Source organism: Bufo bufo, chromosome 10 (genome assembly GCF_905171765.1).
Source record: "Bufo bufo chromosome 10, aBufBuf1.1, whole genome shotgun sequence".
In the NCBI taxonomy this organism is placed as follows: Eukaryota; Metazoa; Chordata; class Amphibia; order Anura; family Bufonidae; genus Bufo; species Bufo bufo.
Window position 1 is genome coordinate 78,632,101 of NC_053398.1, and position 13,814 is coordinate 78,645,914.

The 13,814-nt window shown below is 48.9% G+C and overlaps 1 protein-coding gene and 2 non-coding genes across 3 annotated transcripts in view; 2 read left to right on the plus strand and 1 right to left on the minus strand.

Moving 5' to 3' along the window:
• Positions 1-1,034: 1,034 nt before the first annotated feature.
• Positions 1,035-1,145, minus strand: TRNAL-CAA. The gene is made up of 2 exons: positions 1,108-1,145; positions 1,035-1,080 (listed from the first exon to the last, which is right to left on the minus strand). It is a non-coding gene; the product is annotated as a tRNA-Leu (tRNA).
• A 345-nt stretch (positions 1,146-1,490) lies between these two features.
• On the plus strand, positions 1,491-1,573 carry TRNAL-CAG. The gene has a single exon. It is a non-coding gene; the product is annotated as a tRNA-Leu (tRNA).
• Positions 1,574-1,727: 154 nt separating this feature from the next.
• Positions 1,728-13,814, plus strand: part of RNASEH2C (ribonuclease H2 subunit C) — a 64,207-nt gene continuing 52,120 nt past the window's right edge. Inside the window, exon 1 of the mRNA XM_040410179.1 lies at positions 1,728-1,958. Within this exon, the coding sequence (XP_040266113.1) occupies positions 1,799-1,958 (160 nt within the window). The 5' untranslated portion in view covers positions 1,728-1,798. The remainder of the gene's footprint in view (positions 1,959-13,814) is intronic.

The following is a 13,814-nucleotide window of genomic DNA, read 5'->3' on the forward strand; positions in this document are numbered from 1 at the left end:
CTAATAAGGGGTTAATAAGTGACGGGGGGGGGGGGGGGGGGTGTAGTGTAGTGTAGTGGTGCTTGGTGCTACTTTACTGAGCTACCTGTGTCCTCTGGTGGTCGATCCAAACAAAGGGGACCACCAGAGGACCAGGTAGCAGGTATATTAGATGCTGTTATCAAAACAGCGTCTGATATACCTTTCAGGGGTTAAAAAAAACACATCTCCAGCCTGCCAGCGAACGATCGCCGCTGGCAGGCTGGAGATCAACTCTCTTACCTTCCGTTCCTGTGAGCGCGCGCGCCTGTGTGCGCGCGTTCACAGGAAATCTCGCGTCTCGCGAGATGACGCGTATATGCGTCCAGGCGGAATGAATCAACCACCTCCAGGACGCGTCTGTGCGTACAGCGGTCCGGAGGTGGTTAAAGGGCTTCTGTCACCCCATTAAACCGTTTTTTTTTTTTCTTTACTAATAATCCCTACACTGCGATCTCTGCATACATAAGCTAATTAATGATTTTCGTTCAGTAGAATTTGCTAAAAATCGATTTTTATAATATGTAAATTACCTTGCTACCAGCAAGTAGGGCGGCTACTTGCTGGTAGCAGCCGCATCCTCCGATCGTAATGACGCCCCCTCCGTTTGTTGATTGACAGGGCCAGCGGACGGGATCTTTCTCTGCTGGGCCTGCCTGTTTTCATTCAATATGTGGCGCCTACCTATCTTCAATCTGCGCTGGCCCTGTCAATCAACAAGCGGAGGGGGGCGTCATTACGATCGGAGGATGCGGCTGCTACCAGCAAGTAGCCGCCCTACTTGCTGGTAGCAAGGTAATTTACATATTATAAAAATCGATTTTTAGCAAATTCTACTGAACGAAAATCATAAATTAGCTTATGTATGCTGAGATCGCAGCGTAGGGATTATTAGTAAAGAAAAAAAAAAAAAACGGTTTAATGGGGCTAAAAGAAGCCCTTTAAGCTAGGGGGGCTGAAGTAATTAATTACAGATGAATTTGTCAGGGAAAAAAAAAATTGTAATAAAACAGTTGTGTCAGAAGTGGGATTTGAACCCACGCCTCCATTCGGAGACCAGAACACCCATGCTAGGGAAGACTCATGCATCTTGAGTCTGGCGCCTTAGACCGCTCGGCCATCCTGACACCTGATGTCACTAAGTGTGAAGTGCACTAGATCATATCCAATTGTCCTCCCTGCAAGTACAGGCAGGTACAAAATAAAGTATTACTCTTTCTGTTTCTAGTTAAGATTACCATTTTCCATTTTCTGCTCCCTGTCTTTCAGGAGCTTTACGTTCTTTTTTATTTTATTTTTAATTAACATAGATGTAAAAGAATTTCTTTCCGCAGGACAAGTTGTACAAGATAAGGGAAGTTTTGAAAAAATAAATAAATAAATAAATACTAAAGAAAGTAGAATTACAGACAATAGCATTTCGCCATTTTCTGCTTTCTTTATAGTTCTATTGCAACTCACGAACTTCAGAGGTCAGGATGGCCGAGCGGTCTAAGGCGCTGCGTTCAGGTCGCAGTCTCCTCTGGAGGCGTGGGTTCAAATCCCACTTCTGACAGAAATTTTTTATTTTTTTTTATTTCAGAAATTGAGTTGATATTTCAACCTTTCCCTTACAATGTATTGCTTCATTTGCATAATTCTTACATTCCAGCTATATTCACCTACACAGGAACACTGCACTTTACAGCCCTACAGCCTGGTATGTCGTCACTTCCGGTTACTTCTGCCTTGGCGGGAGCGTGCTCGATGAGAAGTTTGGAAGCGAGTATAGACGACAGTTATGACGGACGGACCCGGTGCGCCCTTCACCAGGCTCCAGCTGGAATCGCTGCGCTCCGGTGTTGAAGAGTCGCTGCACCTCTTGCCTTGTCAAATCCATAGACAAGGGGCAGCTAAAGTAGAGGAGTTTTTCAGTCCTGCAATAAGAGCGGCGCACGGAGGTGAGCGGAACACTGCGCCCTGTGCCCCCCATGTAAGGGGCAATGATGGTGCTCAGCCACACACAGAATGCTGGGCTTTATGTCTCCTCACACTAGCAGATGAAACGGACTCCATAGCTGCTTTATGGAATTCTGTCACAGGCCTGGTGCACTTTATGTCTGTGCTAAATAAATAGAAAGGAATGCACTGTTAGTGTTGAGCAAACTTGTGGTTTCAAGTTTGGCGTACAAGATTCGGGTAAAGAATTCCGTTATGGATTCCGCCGATGGTAGCGGAATCCATAACTGTATTCTTACTGAACCTTGTACGCCAAACTTGAAAACACAAGTTCGCTCTACGCTACACACGAGCGATCATCTTAGTGTAGTGCAGCGTTGCAAATCGTGACCGTGAATGGGGTGGCATTGCAACCCAACAGTTGTGAGAATTATTGTCACAGCCAAAGTCACCATGTAGTCACATAACTAAATAAGGGTCAGATGAACTCTCCACTTTAAGTTACTTCCTTGATGTTATGAGATTGATAAAATCTGTGAAATTAGGTTTTTAGGATATGTGTTTTTTGCTAAGGCTACTTTCACACTAGCAGCACGGACAGCCTGTCGGATCCGTCCTGCCGCTAGTGCACGCGTATCCCTGGACTGCCGCTCTGGCCCCATTGACTATAATTGGGGCAGGGTGGAGTTATGGCAGCGAACGCCGAGAGGCCGCCGGAATAAAAATACGACATGTAGTGATTTTATTCTGGCAGCCTCTCGGCGTGCGCTGCCGTCAGAACTTCACCCCGCCCCCATTACAGTCAATGGGGCCGGAGCGGTAGTCTGGGGAGGTCCATGCCGTTAGTGTGAAACTAGCCTAAGTGGGAACTTAACCTCTTGGGAACACAGGGCGTACAGGTAAATCATTCAGCAGGCACTCTGCGACAATGCCCCCCCCTCCCCCGTATCGGCGACGATCACTGCAAACTGCAGGTCAATTCAGACCTGCAATTTGCAGCGTTTACGGGTGATTCCGGCGGGGATTGATGCTTTCAGACCTGCGGTTTGCAGCGTTTACGGGTGATTCCCACGCTGCCATCGGGTCCCCGCGCTGCTGTGACGGGGACCCGATGGCATGGAAGGCAGCGCGATGCCTTCCTTAGGCATCGGGGCTGCCTTCCGGTGACAAGCCTGTGAGATCCAGCCCCCTGGATCTCACAGGCAGGAAGCTGTATGAGTAATACACACAGTATTACTCATACAGCCAATGCATTCCAATACAGAAGTATTGGAATGCATTATAAAGGGGATCAGACCCCCAAAAGTTGAAGTCCCAAAGTGGGACAAAAGATAGTGGAAAAAAAAGTTTTTCCCCCAAAAAATTAAGTTTCAAGTTGAAAAAAAACAAAAAACGTAATTTTCCCCAAATAAAGTAAAAACAAATTGGTAAAAAATAGGGAAAAAAAGAAAAGTATACATATTAGGTATCGCCGTGTCCGTATCGACCGGCTCTATAAACATATCACATGACCTAACCCCTCAGATGAACAGCATAAAAAATAAAAACTGTGCTAAATAAAAAAAAAAAGTGTCACCTTACATCACTAAAAATACAACAGCAAGCAATCAAAAAGGCGTATGCCCGCCAAAATAGTACCAATCTAACCGTCACCTCATCCAGCAAAAAATGAGCCCCTACCTAAGACAATCGCCCAAAAAAGAAAAAAAACTTTGGCTCTCAGACTATGGAGACACTAAAACATAATTTATTATTTTTTAATTTTATTTGTAAAACTTGAGTAAATTAAAAGAAGTATACATATTAGGTATCGCCGCGTCCGTAAGAACCTGCTCTATAAAAATATCACACCTAACCCCTCCGGTGAACACCGTAAAGAAATAAATAAAAAAAAAACTGTGTAAACAAAGCCATTTTTTGTCACCTTACTAATTTTTGTCACCTAATACCAAGCGATCAAAAAGTAATACGCGGTACCGCTGAGGAAGGGGCTTGATCCCCGAAACGCGTCGCGTTCGGTTCATGACAGCAAAGGACATTCTAATGGAATCTTGAGGTGCCGTTATCTAAAGGCACCGTACCCCTCGGTCCCCCAGTGAGCGATTTCCAGTGCGGATACAAGCAGACGGTCTGGACTCTAGGACCCAACGCACTCACCAATTTTCCATCAGCTGTGTGTATCACGTGGGGCGCAGCCAGGTCACGTGGGACGCCGCGTTTAAGACCTATAGACCACACGGGACGCCGTGTGAGTCTAAGAGGCTGGAGCAGGATCTTCCTACGGGGACGCAAGAAGGGTAATGTACTTTGCCCTACGGGGCTTGTGTAAAGTATTCGACACGTCATTCATATTAGGGGCGATTGAGTGCGGACATATATACTCGATCGGGCGAGTACATGCGGTCACAGACTTGACCTAGACTGCGTGTCTATATTGCAGCCCCATATATATTGAGTTCAACATCTGATTGTGTGGACATTGGATTGTGCGGTTATTTATACAGCTGTATGTTATTTGATATTCGTTATATGTGTATGTTTTTAGATTATATATGTGTAGAATTTTTTATTTTAGTTTATTTTTTTTCCTTCTTTTTCAGATGGGAAAACAGTGGACTCCCTGTTCTCCCAGGGTCGAGCTGCGCCAGTGCCGGTTATCCGCACTGCTGCCTCCCCCACAGAAGACAAGGTGGACCAGGGCAGCCTCGCTCCCCTGCATCCCGCCAGCCAAGGGGTCACCCATCCAAGCCCCCCTTTTCCAGCGTCCTGCCACTACGGTGCCAGTAGCTGAAGGGGTGACCCTGCTGGACCAGAAGAGGGGTGAAGATGGCGGCAGGAAAGAGAAGAGAGGTGAGTACACGGGACTAGGTGAGTATGTTTAACCCTCTGGGTTGGTCTCCCCCTCCCCCGTGGCGGCAATAGTCTTGCTTTATTATAGAATTAGGGGTCTCTGGCTCTGCCTCAGGATATGGGGCAGATTTGCTGCTGTTCATGGGGCCTCACTAGGTTCTGCCAAGCATGCCTGCAGACAGGATCTGAGGGCCCTCAGTTATTAGTTTTCAGCAGATCTGCACCACACTATGTTGTTGTGGCACCAGGACCCCCTCACTTCCCCTCTAGGCCGTCGGCTACGCGGCCACTTAGGGGGTTAAAAAACTTCCTTGCAGCGCTCCTGTCTCGGCCGGCCACGGTTATACTCCGTGGTGTCCCCACAACTACCACCATCTAGGAAAAGGAGTTACACCCCTCTCAGGGACCGGCACCAACAAGCGCTGCTCCGGAAGGGTTAACGGTATGATGCCGGCTGCCGTAGTATTTTTCAGCCAGCAATCTTTCCAGCGATCTTCCGCTCTCTCCTCAGTCCCTCTACGCTTCGGCTGACCGACAGCTTCTGGTTGGCCGTGCGTGAACACTTTGGCCCGGCCGCAGCTTCATCCGCTGCGGACTGGGACCATGCACCGTTCGACAAGCAATGATGGGAGCGGAGGAGCTCCCTCACTCCCCTATATGCGATCCGCTCGTGTCTGGGTGCTTAAGGGGTTAATCGCATCTCTAAACTGGGGGTGTGCTGTGGCGCGAATTCTTCCCGCCTCACTTCCCTCTCCCACAAGCTGCTAAGCCCCGCCCCCGGTCTTCAGACAGCTTAACCCTTTCTGGCTAGCCACCTCTGTAACCGGCACCAGCCTTCCATAGGCGAGTAATTGCACTTATCTGTGACCTTATCTCCAGTACAATGTGCCTTAACCGTTAACACAGTTAACCCCTTCCTGCCTCTCTGCCACTTGGACATCATAGTTTTCTAAGTAAAAATGTGCGTTCATACTGCCCCCCTCATCACCGCAGGACCACCCGGTCTGTGTGGTACCAGGCTAGGCCCGTGTCCTATAGCGGACAAAGGAGGACATCTCATAGTTCCCAATCCGCCCTCCTGGGTCGTTGGTTGATTTTCCTCCACCTGCGCAGATCCAGGGAGGACAGCTGGAGTATTCGCAATCCACTCTTCGGGCCGTGTGGTTGCTAGTTCTCCAGCACAGGACCTCCTGGATTACCAATCCGTCCTCCGGGGCCGTTTGGTTGATAATTCTCCACCAGCACAATCCGGTGCAGAACCTCTGGAAGTTCCCAATCCGTCCTCCAGGGCAGTTTGGTTGATATATCTCCACCTGCACGATCCAATGGAGAACCTCTGGAAGTTCCCACTCCACCCTTCAGGGTCGTTTGGTTGATAAGCTCCACCTACACAATCCGGTGGATGGACCTTTTAGATTCCCACTCCACCCTCTGGGTCGTTGGTTGATATATCCCCACCAGTGTGGCCTACTCTGCCACGGGCAGTTTCTGTGAGGTAGAACTGCGCGTAAGCGAGCCAGAGCAGAACATTTCTCCTCGGTCTCCTGCAAAACCCCAAGGGTCCCGCTCAGACGCGCCCTTCCATCCCTGGAGAGGGGATCAGTGATTTGGGCTCTATCTCGACTCCCTTGCAATCTTCTGAGATTGGGTCTACAGTAGCCAGCAGTTCTTGTCGTTTGCATTTACCCCCTTTCATAAGGTGGAGTATTTGCACCATTGCTGCATACTATACCTACTTTAGGCATTATAACTGCTAGAGCGCTGTTGTCAGTGACGCCCGTAGGCGTTTCCCCTTCCAGAGGGGACGGAATTACTTTTCCACTAGGTAGTCTCGTTATGGCATTATCACAGTTTTGGTGGTTACCGTAGGCATTACCTCTTCCTTAGGTGGAGTAATTGCATATCGCATATGCGTGCCCTTCCATAAACTGCGTAATCCTCTACCGTTGCATTCAGTTCCTGCTGTATGCATGACCACTTCCGCTGGCAGTACTCCTTGTATGCATTACCCCTTCCATAGGGAGTAATTGCACTACTACGGTTACAGTACTTGCCTTATATATTGTCCCCTGCAGTTGGTGGACTAAGTACAATTACACTGTTTTTAGTGCCGGACGTATGCATCCCTCCTTCGGTAAGTGGCGGCATTGCATCTCCACTGGGTTCTGTTCCTGCCGTATGCACTTGCCTTCTCCCATCACAGTGCTTCCTCTTGTGTTCCCCTTCCACTAGTGGTCCGCTTACAGGGGAATACCTAAGCATCTTGTGCTGCAGTGGAACTTCGCCACGGCTCTAGATGCCTTAGCTTTTTTCACAGTGGGGCGTGGCAACAGCCGATACCCGCGGGTGATGGTGCGCTGCATCTGTGGTGTATGGGTGCCGCCGGGGGATACAGTAGCTGTTTCCACATGGGCTCCTTCTTATCTTTCGGTGCTGTTTTGGTGCATGGTTGTGACATCCTCTGTCTTCTCAGAGGGGTTGCCTAGCAACACTTATGTTTCAAGTCGAGGGTTCACTGTCCCCCTCAGCTGGGGGTTCTACCCTTACGCTAGCATTGCTGTTGCTCCTGTTCAGAGCCCTTCCGAGGTAAGTGTTTAAGGCTAACTCTTAACTGGGGCAGTATAGTGCCATGACTTCTACGGGATAGTCTCTCCCCCCCCCCCCCCCCCTTCAGTTTTGCGCCGACTGGCAGGTGCTGGCTACTTCTGGGGGAGTGGTATTTGCGTTACCACTGCATGCTATAGTTCTTATTGCTCAACTCCTTCATGTGGTGGTGGTGGTGGTGTACACGCAGTCTTACCCTTTGGGCCTCGATGCGCTTAGCTGACTAATTCAACAGGGAGGAAAAAAAGATGGCATGACACTTTGCCATGGGCCACAAAAGCCTAGAGAATAAGGCACTTATCAAATGGAGAGTCAAGAAAAAGGGGAGGAAGGTAGGGGGATCTCAAGGTTCAAAGGGTTCGGACGAGATATAGAGAATGTGAAGAAAACAATTTAATAAACGTGGGGAAAAAGTATCTTTGAAATAAAAGAACATTACCAACCGTGAATTTATAGACTAAGATTTAAGAAAACCCCCAAAATTATATAAACCAAATAAGTGTTATATAGGAAGATCAAACGCCTGTTTGAAAAGTAAGGTTTTCAGTGCACGTCTGAATGAGAGAAGACTGGGAATCATTTTCAGGGCTAGAAGTAGGTGGTTCCAAAATCTGGCCCCTTGAGCCGAAAAGGATCTACCTCCACGTCTGATCTTGTTAACTTGCGGGATGTTAAAATTCGCAGTTACTAGACCTCAATGTCCTCAACGGGGTGTACCTGGTGAATTTACGTCGCAGGTACAAGTGCCCCACACCATGGAATACCCTATGCATGAAGCATCCAATCTTGAACATCACCCGTTTTTGGACGGGGAGCCAGTGCAAGGCATTAAGAGAGGGAGTGATATGCTCTCGGCGGGCAACACCCGTTAGGAGCCTTGCTGCGGCATTCTGTATAAGTTGAAGTCTATGCAAGTTCTTCTTAGGGAGTCCCATGTACAAGGCAATACAATAGTCCAACCGACTCCTGATCGCTGCTCCGACCAAGGCTTTCCTGAGCAGGGATTCTATGTATTTTAAAATCCTCCCCAGAAGTTTCAGCTGGTAGTGGCAGGTACTAACCACCTGATTTATCTGAGGGGCCAGGGTTAATCTGGAGTCCAAGACCACTCCCAAGTCCCTGACCTGGGTGGCTGTCTCAGGGACAGATCCAAAAGACAATGACCATTGGGGTGCTGAGGGTGTAATTTTCTGGTCACTGAATGTAATACATTCAGTTTTGGTGCCATTAAGCTTTAGATAATTGGCACTCATCCAGTGATCGATCTCCAAGAGACATCCGGCCAGATCGACTTGATCAACTGTTCCTTTGGCAAGCCTAAAGTACAGTTGTGTATCATCCGCCTAAACATGAAACTGAAGATTGTGGCTCCTGATGATGTCGGCCAATGGTCTCAGATAGATGTTGAACAAGACTGGGGATAGTGCCGAGACTTGTGGTACTCCACAGGACAGTGAGAGATCGGTTGAGTGAAATACCCCCAGCTTCACTCGTTGTACTCTGTCCTGAGACCATCCATGCCAAGGTCTTTCCCCATCTAATCCGGCTACCACTTTCAACCGGTTCAATAACACTTCATGGTCAATAGTGTCAAACGTGGATGATAGGTCTGGAAGGACTAGGACCATGGAGTCGTTCTGGTCTAATGCCATCAGTAGATCATCCTGGACATTGACCAGAGCGGTCTCAGTACCCCTTCCGGGTCGGAATCCCGACTGGAAGTCGTCAAGAATGTGATTGGCCTCCAGATATCCCTGCAGTTGTGCAACAACCTCCCTCTCGCCTATCTTTGCAATGAACGGCAGTCCCGAAATCGGTCTAAGGTTACTCAGATCGGTCACAAATAGCGCCGCTTTATTAGGCAGAGGGGTTACCACTGCCTGCTTCAGAATAGCCGGCACCTGACCGCTGGAAAAGGAACTATTTATAATGTCTCGAATGTATGGTGCTATTGCAACCGCGGCGGACTTCACCACGGCCGCCGGGCATGGGTCTAGAGGCGAGGAGGAGGATCTAAGAGCTCCAATGATTTCAATCGTTCTCTCCTCAGAGATGGGCTGAAATTCTGTGAAGGAATAGGGTAAGGTTGAAAATGAAGAAGAAAGTGTCTCGTCCGTCCTATGAACCGTTGGGATATTGTCCCTAAATTTCTGAATTTTTTCAGCAAAGTAGTCGGCCATTTGCTAGCACAGTGCTTGAGAGTGCTCCGTCGTTGCAATCTTACATCTAGGATTGGCTAGTTCTTTAGCCACTTTGAAAAGTTCTCTGGATTTGTTAGCCGCATTGCCTATTTTATTTGAGTAGTATGTTCTTTTGGTATTTTTTATATTATCTCTGTACTTTCTCATACTTATTTTGTATTTAATTTTGGTGTCTTCTATGGATCTTTTTTTTTATCCTCTCTTAATTCAGCAGTGAACCAAGGCGGGTTTTTATTAGGGGGACGAGGTTGCTGTTTGTTTCATAGGTGCTAAGGTGTTTAGTGTAGCCTCTATGTAATCATTAAAAGCTGTTAGCTTTGCTTCCGTGGATTCTATGGAGCGGAATAAATCTATATTCAGATTCTCCTTAAAGCTGTTGCCAAATTCCTCCAAATTAAGAGTTTTCAAAAAATTTTGTTGAGTGAGAGTCTTATCTCTCACTGGAAAATGGGGAGCTTTTTTTAAAGGGGGGATAGTTTGATTAAAAAGTATATTTTTATGATCAGTCCACACCAGATCATGTATGGATTGGACCTGTATCTCCACCCCGGATGTCAGAATCCAGTCCAGGATATGGCTGCCCCTGTGAGTCGGAGAGGTCACCTCCTGCATGAAGCCAATGGTCTCAAGAGATGTTGATGATTGCTGGGTTTGGATGTTGGACACATCATCGGCCCAACAATTTATGTCGCCCACAATGATGTTCTTTTGACTATCTAGGAAGGCCGATGTGGCCAATTCCAGCAGTTCATCATCAAATCCTGTTTTTAAATCTGGGGGGTGGTAGACAATATAGATAGAGAAGGACTCTTCTGGCATTTGATAGCTAGGTGTTCAAAAGTTTAAAAAATTGGGCCATTCTTAATGGTACCTAATCAGGCCACAACCACAGTGTCTGTCGGGGCTCTGCCCAAAGTGGTGTTTTTGGGATTCCTGGGAGATAGGCTCTAGCAGGAGGAAGTCTCTTATCTTTTGAGGTAGGTGCTGGAAGTTCAATCTGGATAAAGTGCTTGTGCTTCTCAGTTGGTGCAAGGTGCAAACAGATCTGGGATCCGGGATCCACTGCCCGCTCACCCGCTGGGGGGAGTCAATTAGCCGCTTGGTGGATTCCGCTAGCGATACCGTTGTGGCTCCCCTTGCTTGACTTCCTCCTCTGGTGGAGTTTTGGCACAGTCACTAAATGACTGTTGCATCGGCATTTGCACGGAGTGTTCCTTTGTGGCCTTCTATTTCAGAGTTCCGGCCCCAGCTGGTGGGTTGTGGCGCGCTCCACATCTTTCCTTCTACAGGTGAATCCTTCCCACTGGTCCTGGGTGTGCTACTTGTTTCTGCATTACTTTCCTTAAGACATGACTAATGTCTAGGTCACGTCAGCCCTTTGGTGGTCATACTTTCCACCGCCTATTCCGTGGGTAGGCTACGAGACTCCCCACACCAGACGGAGCGGATTTGCTGTCACGTCTTGTCACGCTGATAGACGTTCCATTCCTGGAATGGAACACCCTTCTGTTTCTTCTTCCTCCTCGGACAGAATGGCTACGGGCCTCTCCCTTCTGTATTCCGGGACTGCGGAAGGTGTTCGAGGCGATCTGTCTGCGTTGGGGTTGGCCTCAAGTCTGACTAGGAAGCTACCCACCTTTCTCTCCTGAGCAGGAGGTCCGGAAGCTTGCGGCGTGGGCGCACTGATTCCCCTTTGGCAGGGGCTCTCCCTCCTTTGTGCCCCCCCCCCTTCCTCTCCTGCCCAGAGTTCTGCGGCAGATCAGGATGGAGGGTATTCCGACTTTCCTAGTCACCCTGGGGATTGGCCGTCACACGTGGTATGCTGACCTTGTTCTCCTTCTAGGAGACGTTCCTGGTCACTGCCGCTCAGAGATGGCCTCCTTTCGCAGAGTCCGGTCTTCCATTGGTATTTCAGGTCTCTTCGTTCGCCGGCGAATGTCATCCGAAAGCCTGCATCGTCCAGGATCTATTCAGGACCTGGAGGTCCTTCCTGGGTTTGTGTGGAAGCTGAAATGTCCGTCACTTCGTTTTTTTTTTTCTCTCCCCACGATCCTGTCCCTTCTACAATAAGGGTTGGACCTTGGTCTGGCCTTAGTTCTTGGAAGAGTCAGGTGTCGGCGCTTCTATTCTTTCCAGCGCCCTCTGGCCCCCCTGGGGCCGGTAAGGACCTTTCTTCAGGGAGTGCCACATACGGTTCCTCCGTACTGTCTTCCTTTACCGTCTTGGGACCTGGATTTAGTCCTCTCAACGCTCCAGGTTTTTTCCTGGAGCCCTGGCGGGAGATTCTCTCCTACTCCTGTCCTGGAAGGTAGTTTTTTCTGGTCGCTGTCACTTCCATTAGACGGTGTCTGAGTTGGCAGCGCTCTCTGCGGAGAACCCTTCCTGGTTATTCATAGGGACAAGGTGGTTCACCGGCCTATCCCTTCCTTTCTTCCAAAGGTGGTCTCTGACTTCGATTTTAACAAGAAACTTGTCCTTCCCTCACTGTGCCCATCTCTTTCACACCCTAAGGGAAAGGAGTTACACCATTTGGACGTTGTCAGAGCTCTATTTAGCAGCCTCCGGTTCCTTCCGCCGTCCGGATCCCCTTTTTGTCACTCCGGAGGGTCCTCGAAAGGGGTGGGCGGCCTCCAAGGAGGCAATTGCACGATAGTTTCGGTCTGCAAGTGCTGAACCTTACGCACCTGGAGCAGGGTTCCGGTGGGCGCTTCTTGGGCTTGGAGGAATTGCGCTTCGGCTGCACAGTTGTGTAAGGTGGCTACTGGTCCCCCTTACACACACTCCAAAAATTTTACCAGGTGCATACGTATGCATTGGCGGACGCTGCCCTGGGCCGCGTGATCTTACAGGCGGCAGTTTTCTTAGATGCCAGCAGGGATGCTTGCTTCCATGGGTCTGTTGTTTTTCCCTCCCCGTGGACTGCTTTCGGTCGTCCCACGGTTCCTGTGTCCCCCAATGAATATGGGCAAGAAAAGGAGATTTTTGTATAACTTACCAGTAAAATCTTTCTCGCTCTTCATTGGGGGACACGGCACCCACCCAGTATTGTTGTTCGGTCACAGTTGTGGCAGTTGCTGGTTTGAACCCCGTTGGGTCCTTCGGCATGGTTGGTGTTCCATGTTTTTTCTTGGTTGGCTTGCTTCTACTGTGTGTTCACAAACTAAAGCTCTCTCTCCAGGCTGGAGGTGGTATAGCTGCCAGGGGAGGAGCTAACAGCTTTTACTAGTGTCAACGCCTCCTAGAGGACATAGCTATACCCACGATTCCTGTGTCCCCCAATGAAGAGCGAGAAAGAGAGATTTTACTGGTAAGTTATACAAAAATCTCCTTTTTTTTTGTCACCTTACACCAGAAAAAGTGTAATGGCAAGTGACAAAGTCATACGCACCCCAAAATAGTGCCAATCAAACAGTCATCGCATCCCGAAAAAAATTTGCCCCTACACAAGTCAGTCGCCCAAAAAATAAAAACTATGGCTTTCAGAATGTGGAGACACCTAAAGAATCATTTAAAAAATAAAAATAAAAAAATTCATATTTGTCATTATCGCGTCCGTGACAACTTGCTCTATAAAAATACCACATGATCTAACCTGTCAGATGAATGTTGTAAATAAAATAAAAAATTAAAACTGTGCCAAAACAGCTATTTTCCCCACGCCTCTACAACGGCAGTAACATGGAGATTATCCCGCCTTCTCAGGGACAGGAAACAACTTGTGGACCAGCCCATATAAGGCCCCCTCCCTCTTACCTCTTCAGTGGTTTTCCTGTCTCTCAGAAGGTCAGGACTTGCCGTATGGACCAGTCAGGCGCCCAGCCTTTTTGGTTTGTTATCCCGGCTGAGGCAGGGGATAGGGTCGCGGAACTCTGCCAATGTTCCTCCTTCCCTCCGGTTTAAGCCCAGCGATGCTGGACACCCTGGGCTATGGACCCGCGTCCAGTGCGGACCGGCCCTGTTCTGTGAGCCGGGGGAGTGTTCCTGGGCCTGGGAACGCTCTCCACATATTCTCCTGTGTGCGCGCGCCGGCAGCAGGATCCTAGGTGACGTCAGTGGCCGGCACGCGGCGCAGGAAGGGGGCGGAGCAGAGCGGATGTCGTCATCATCGGGCAACAGGAAGTAAAGGAGCGCGGCTGCCGGCGTTCCGATGCAGCTCCAGCTCTCCTCTCCTGAGAGATGTCCCAGCAAGCAGACGAATCGCCC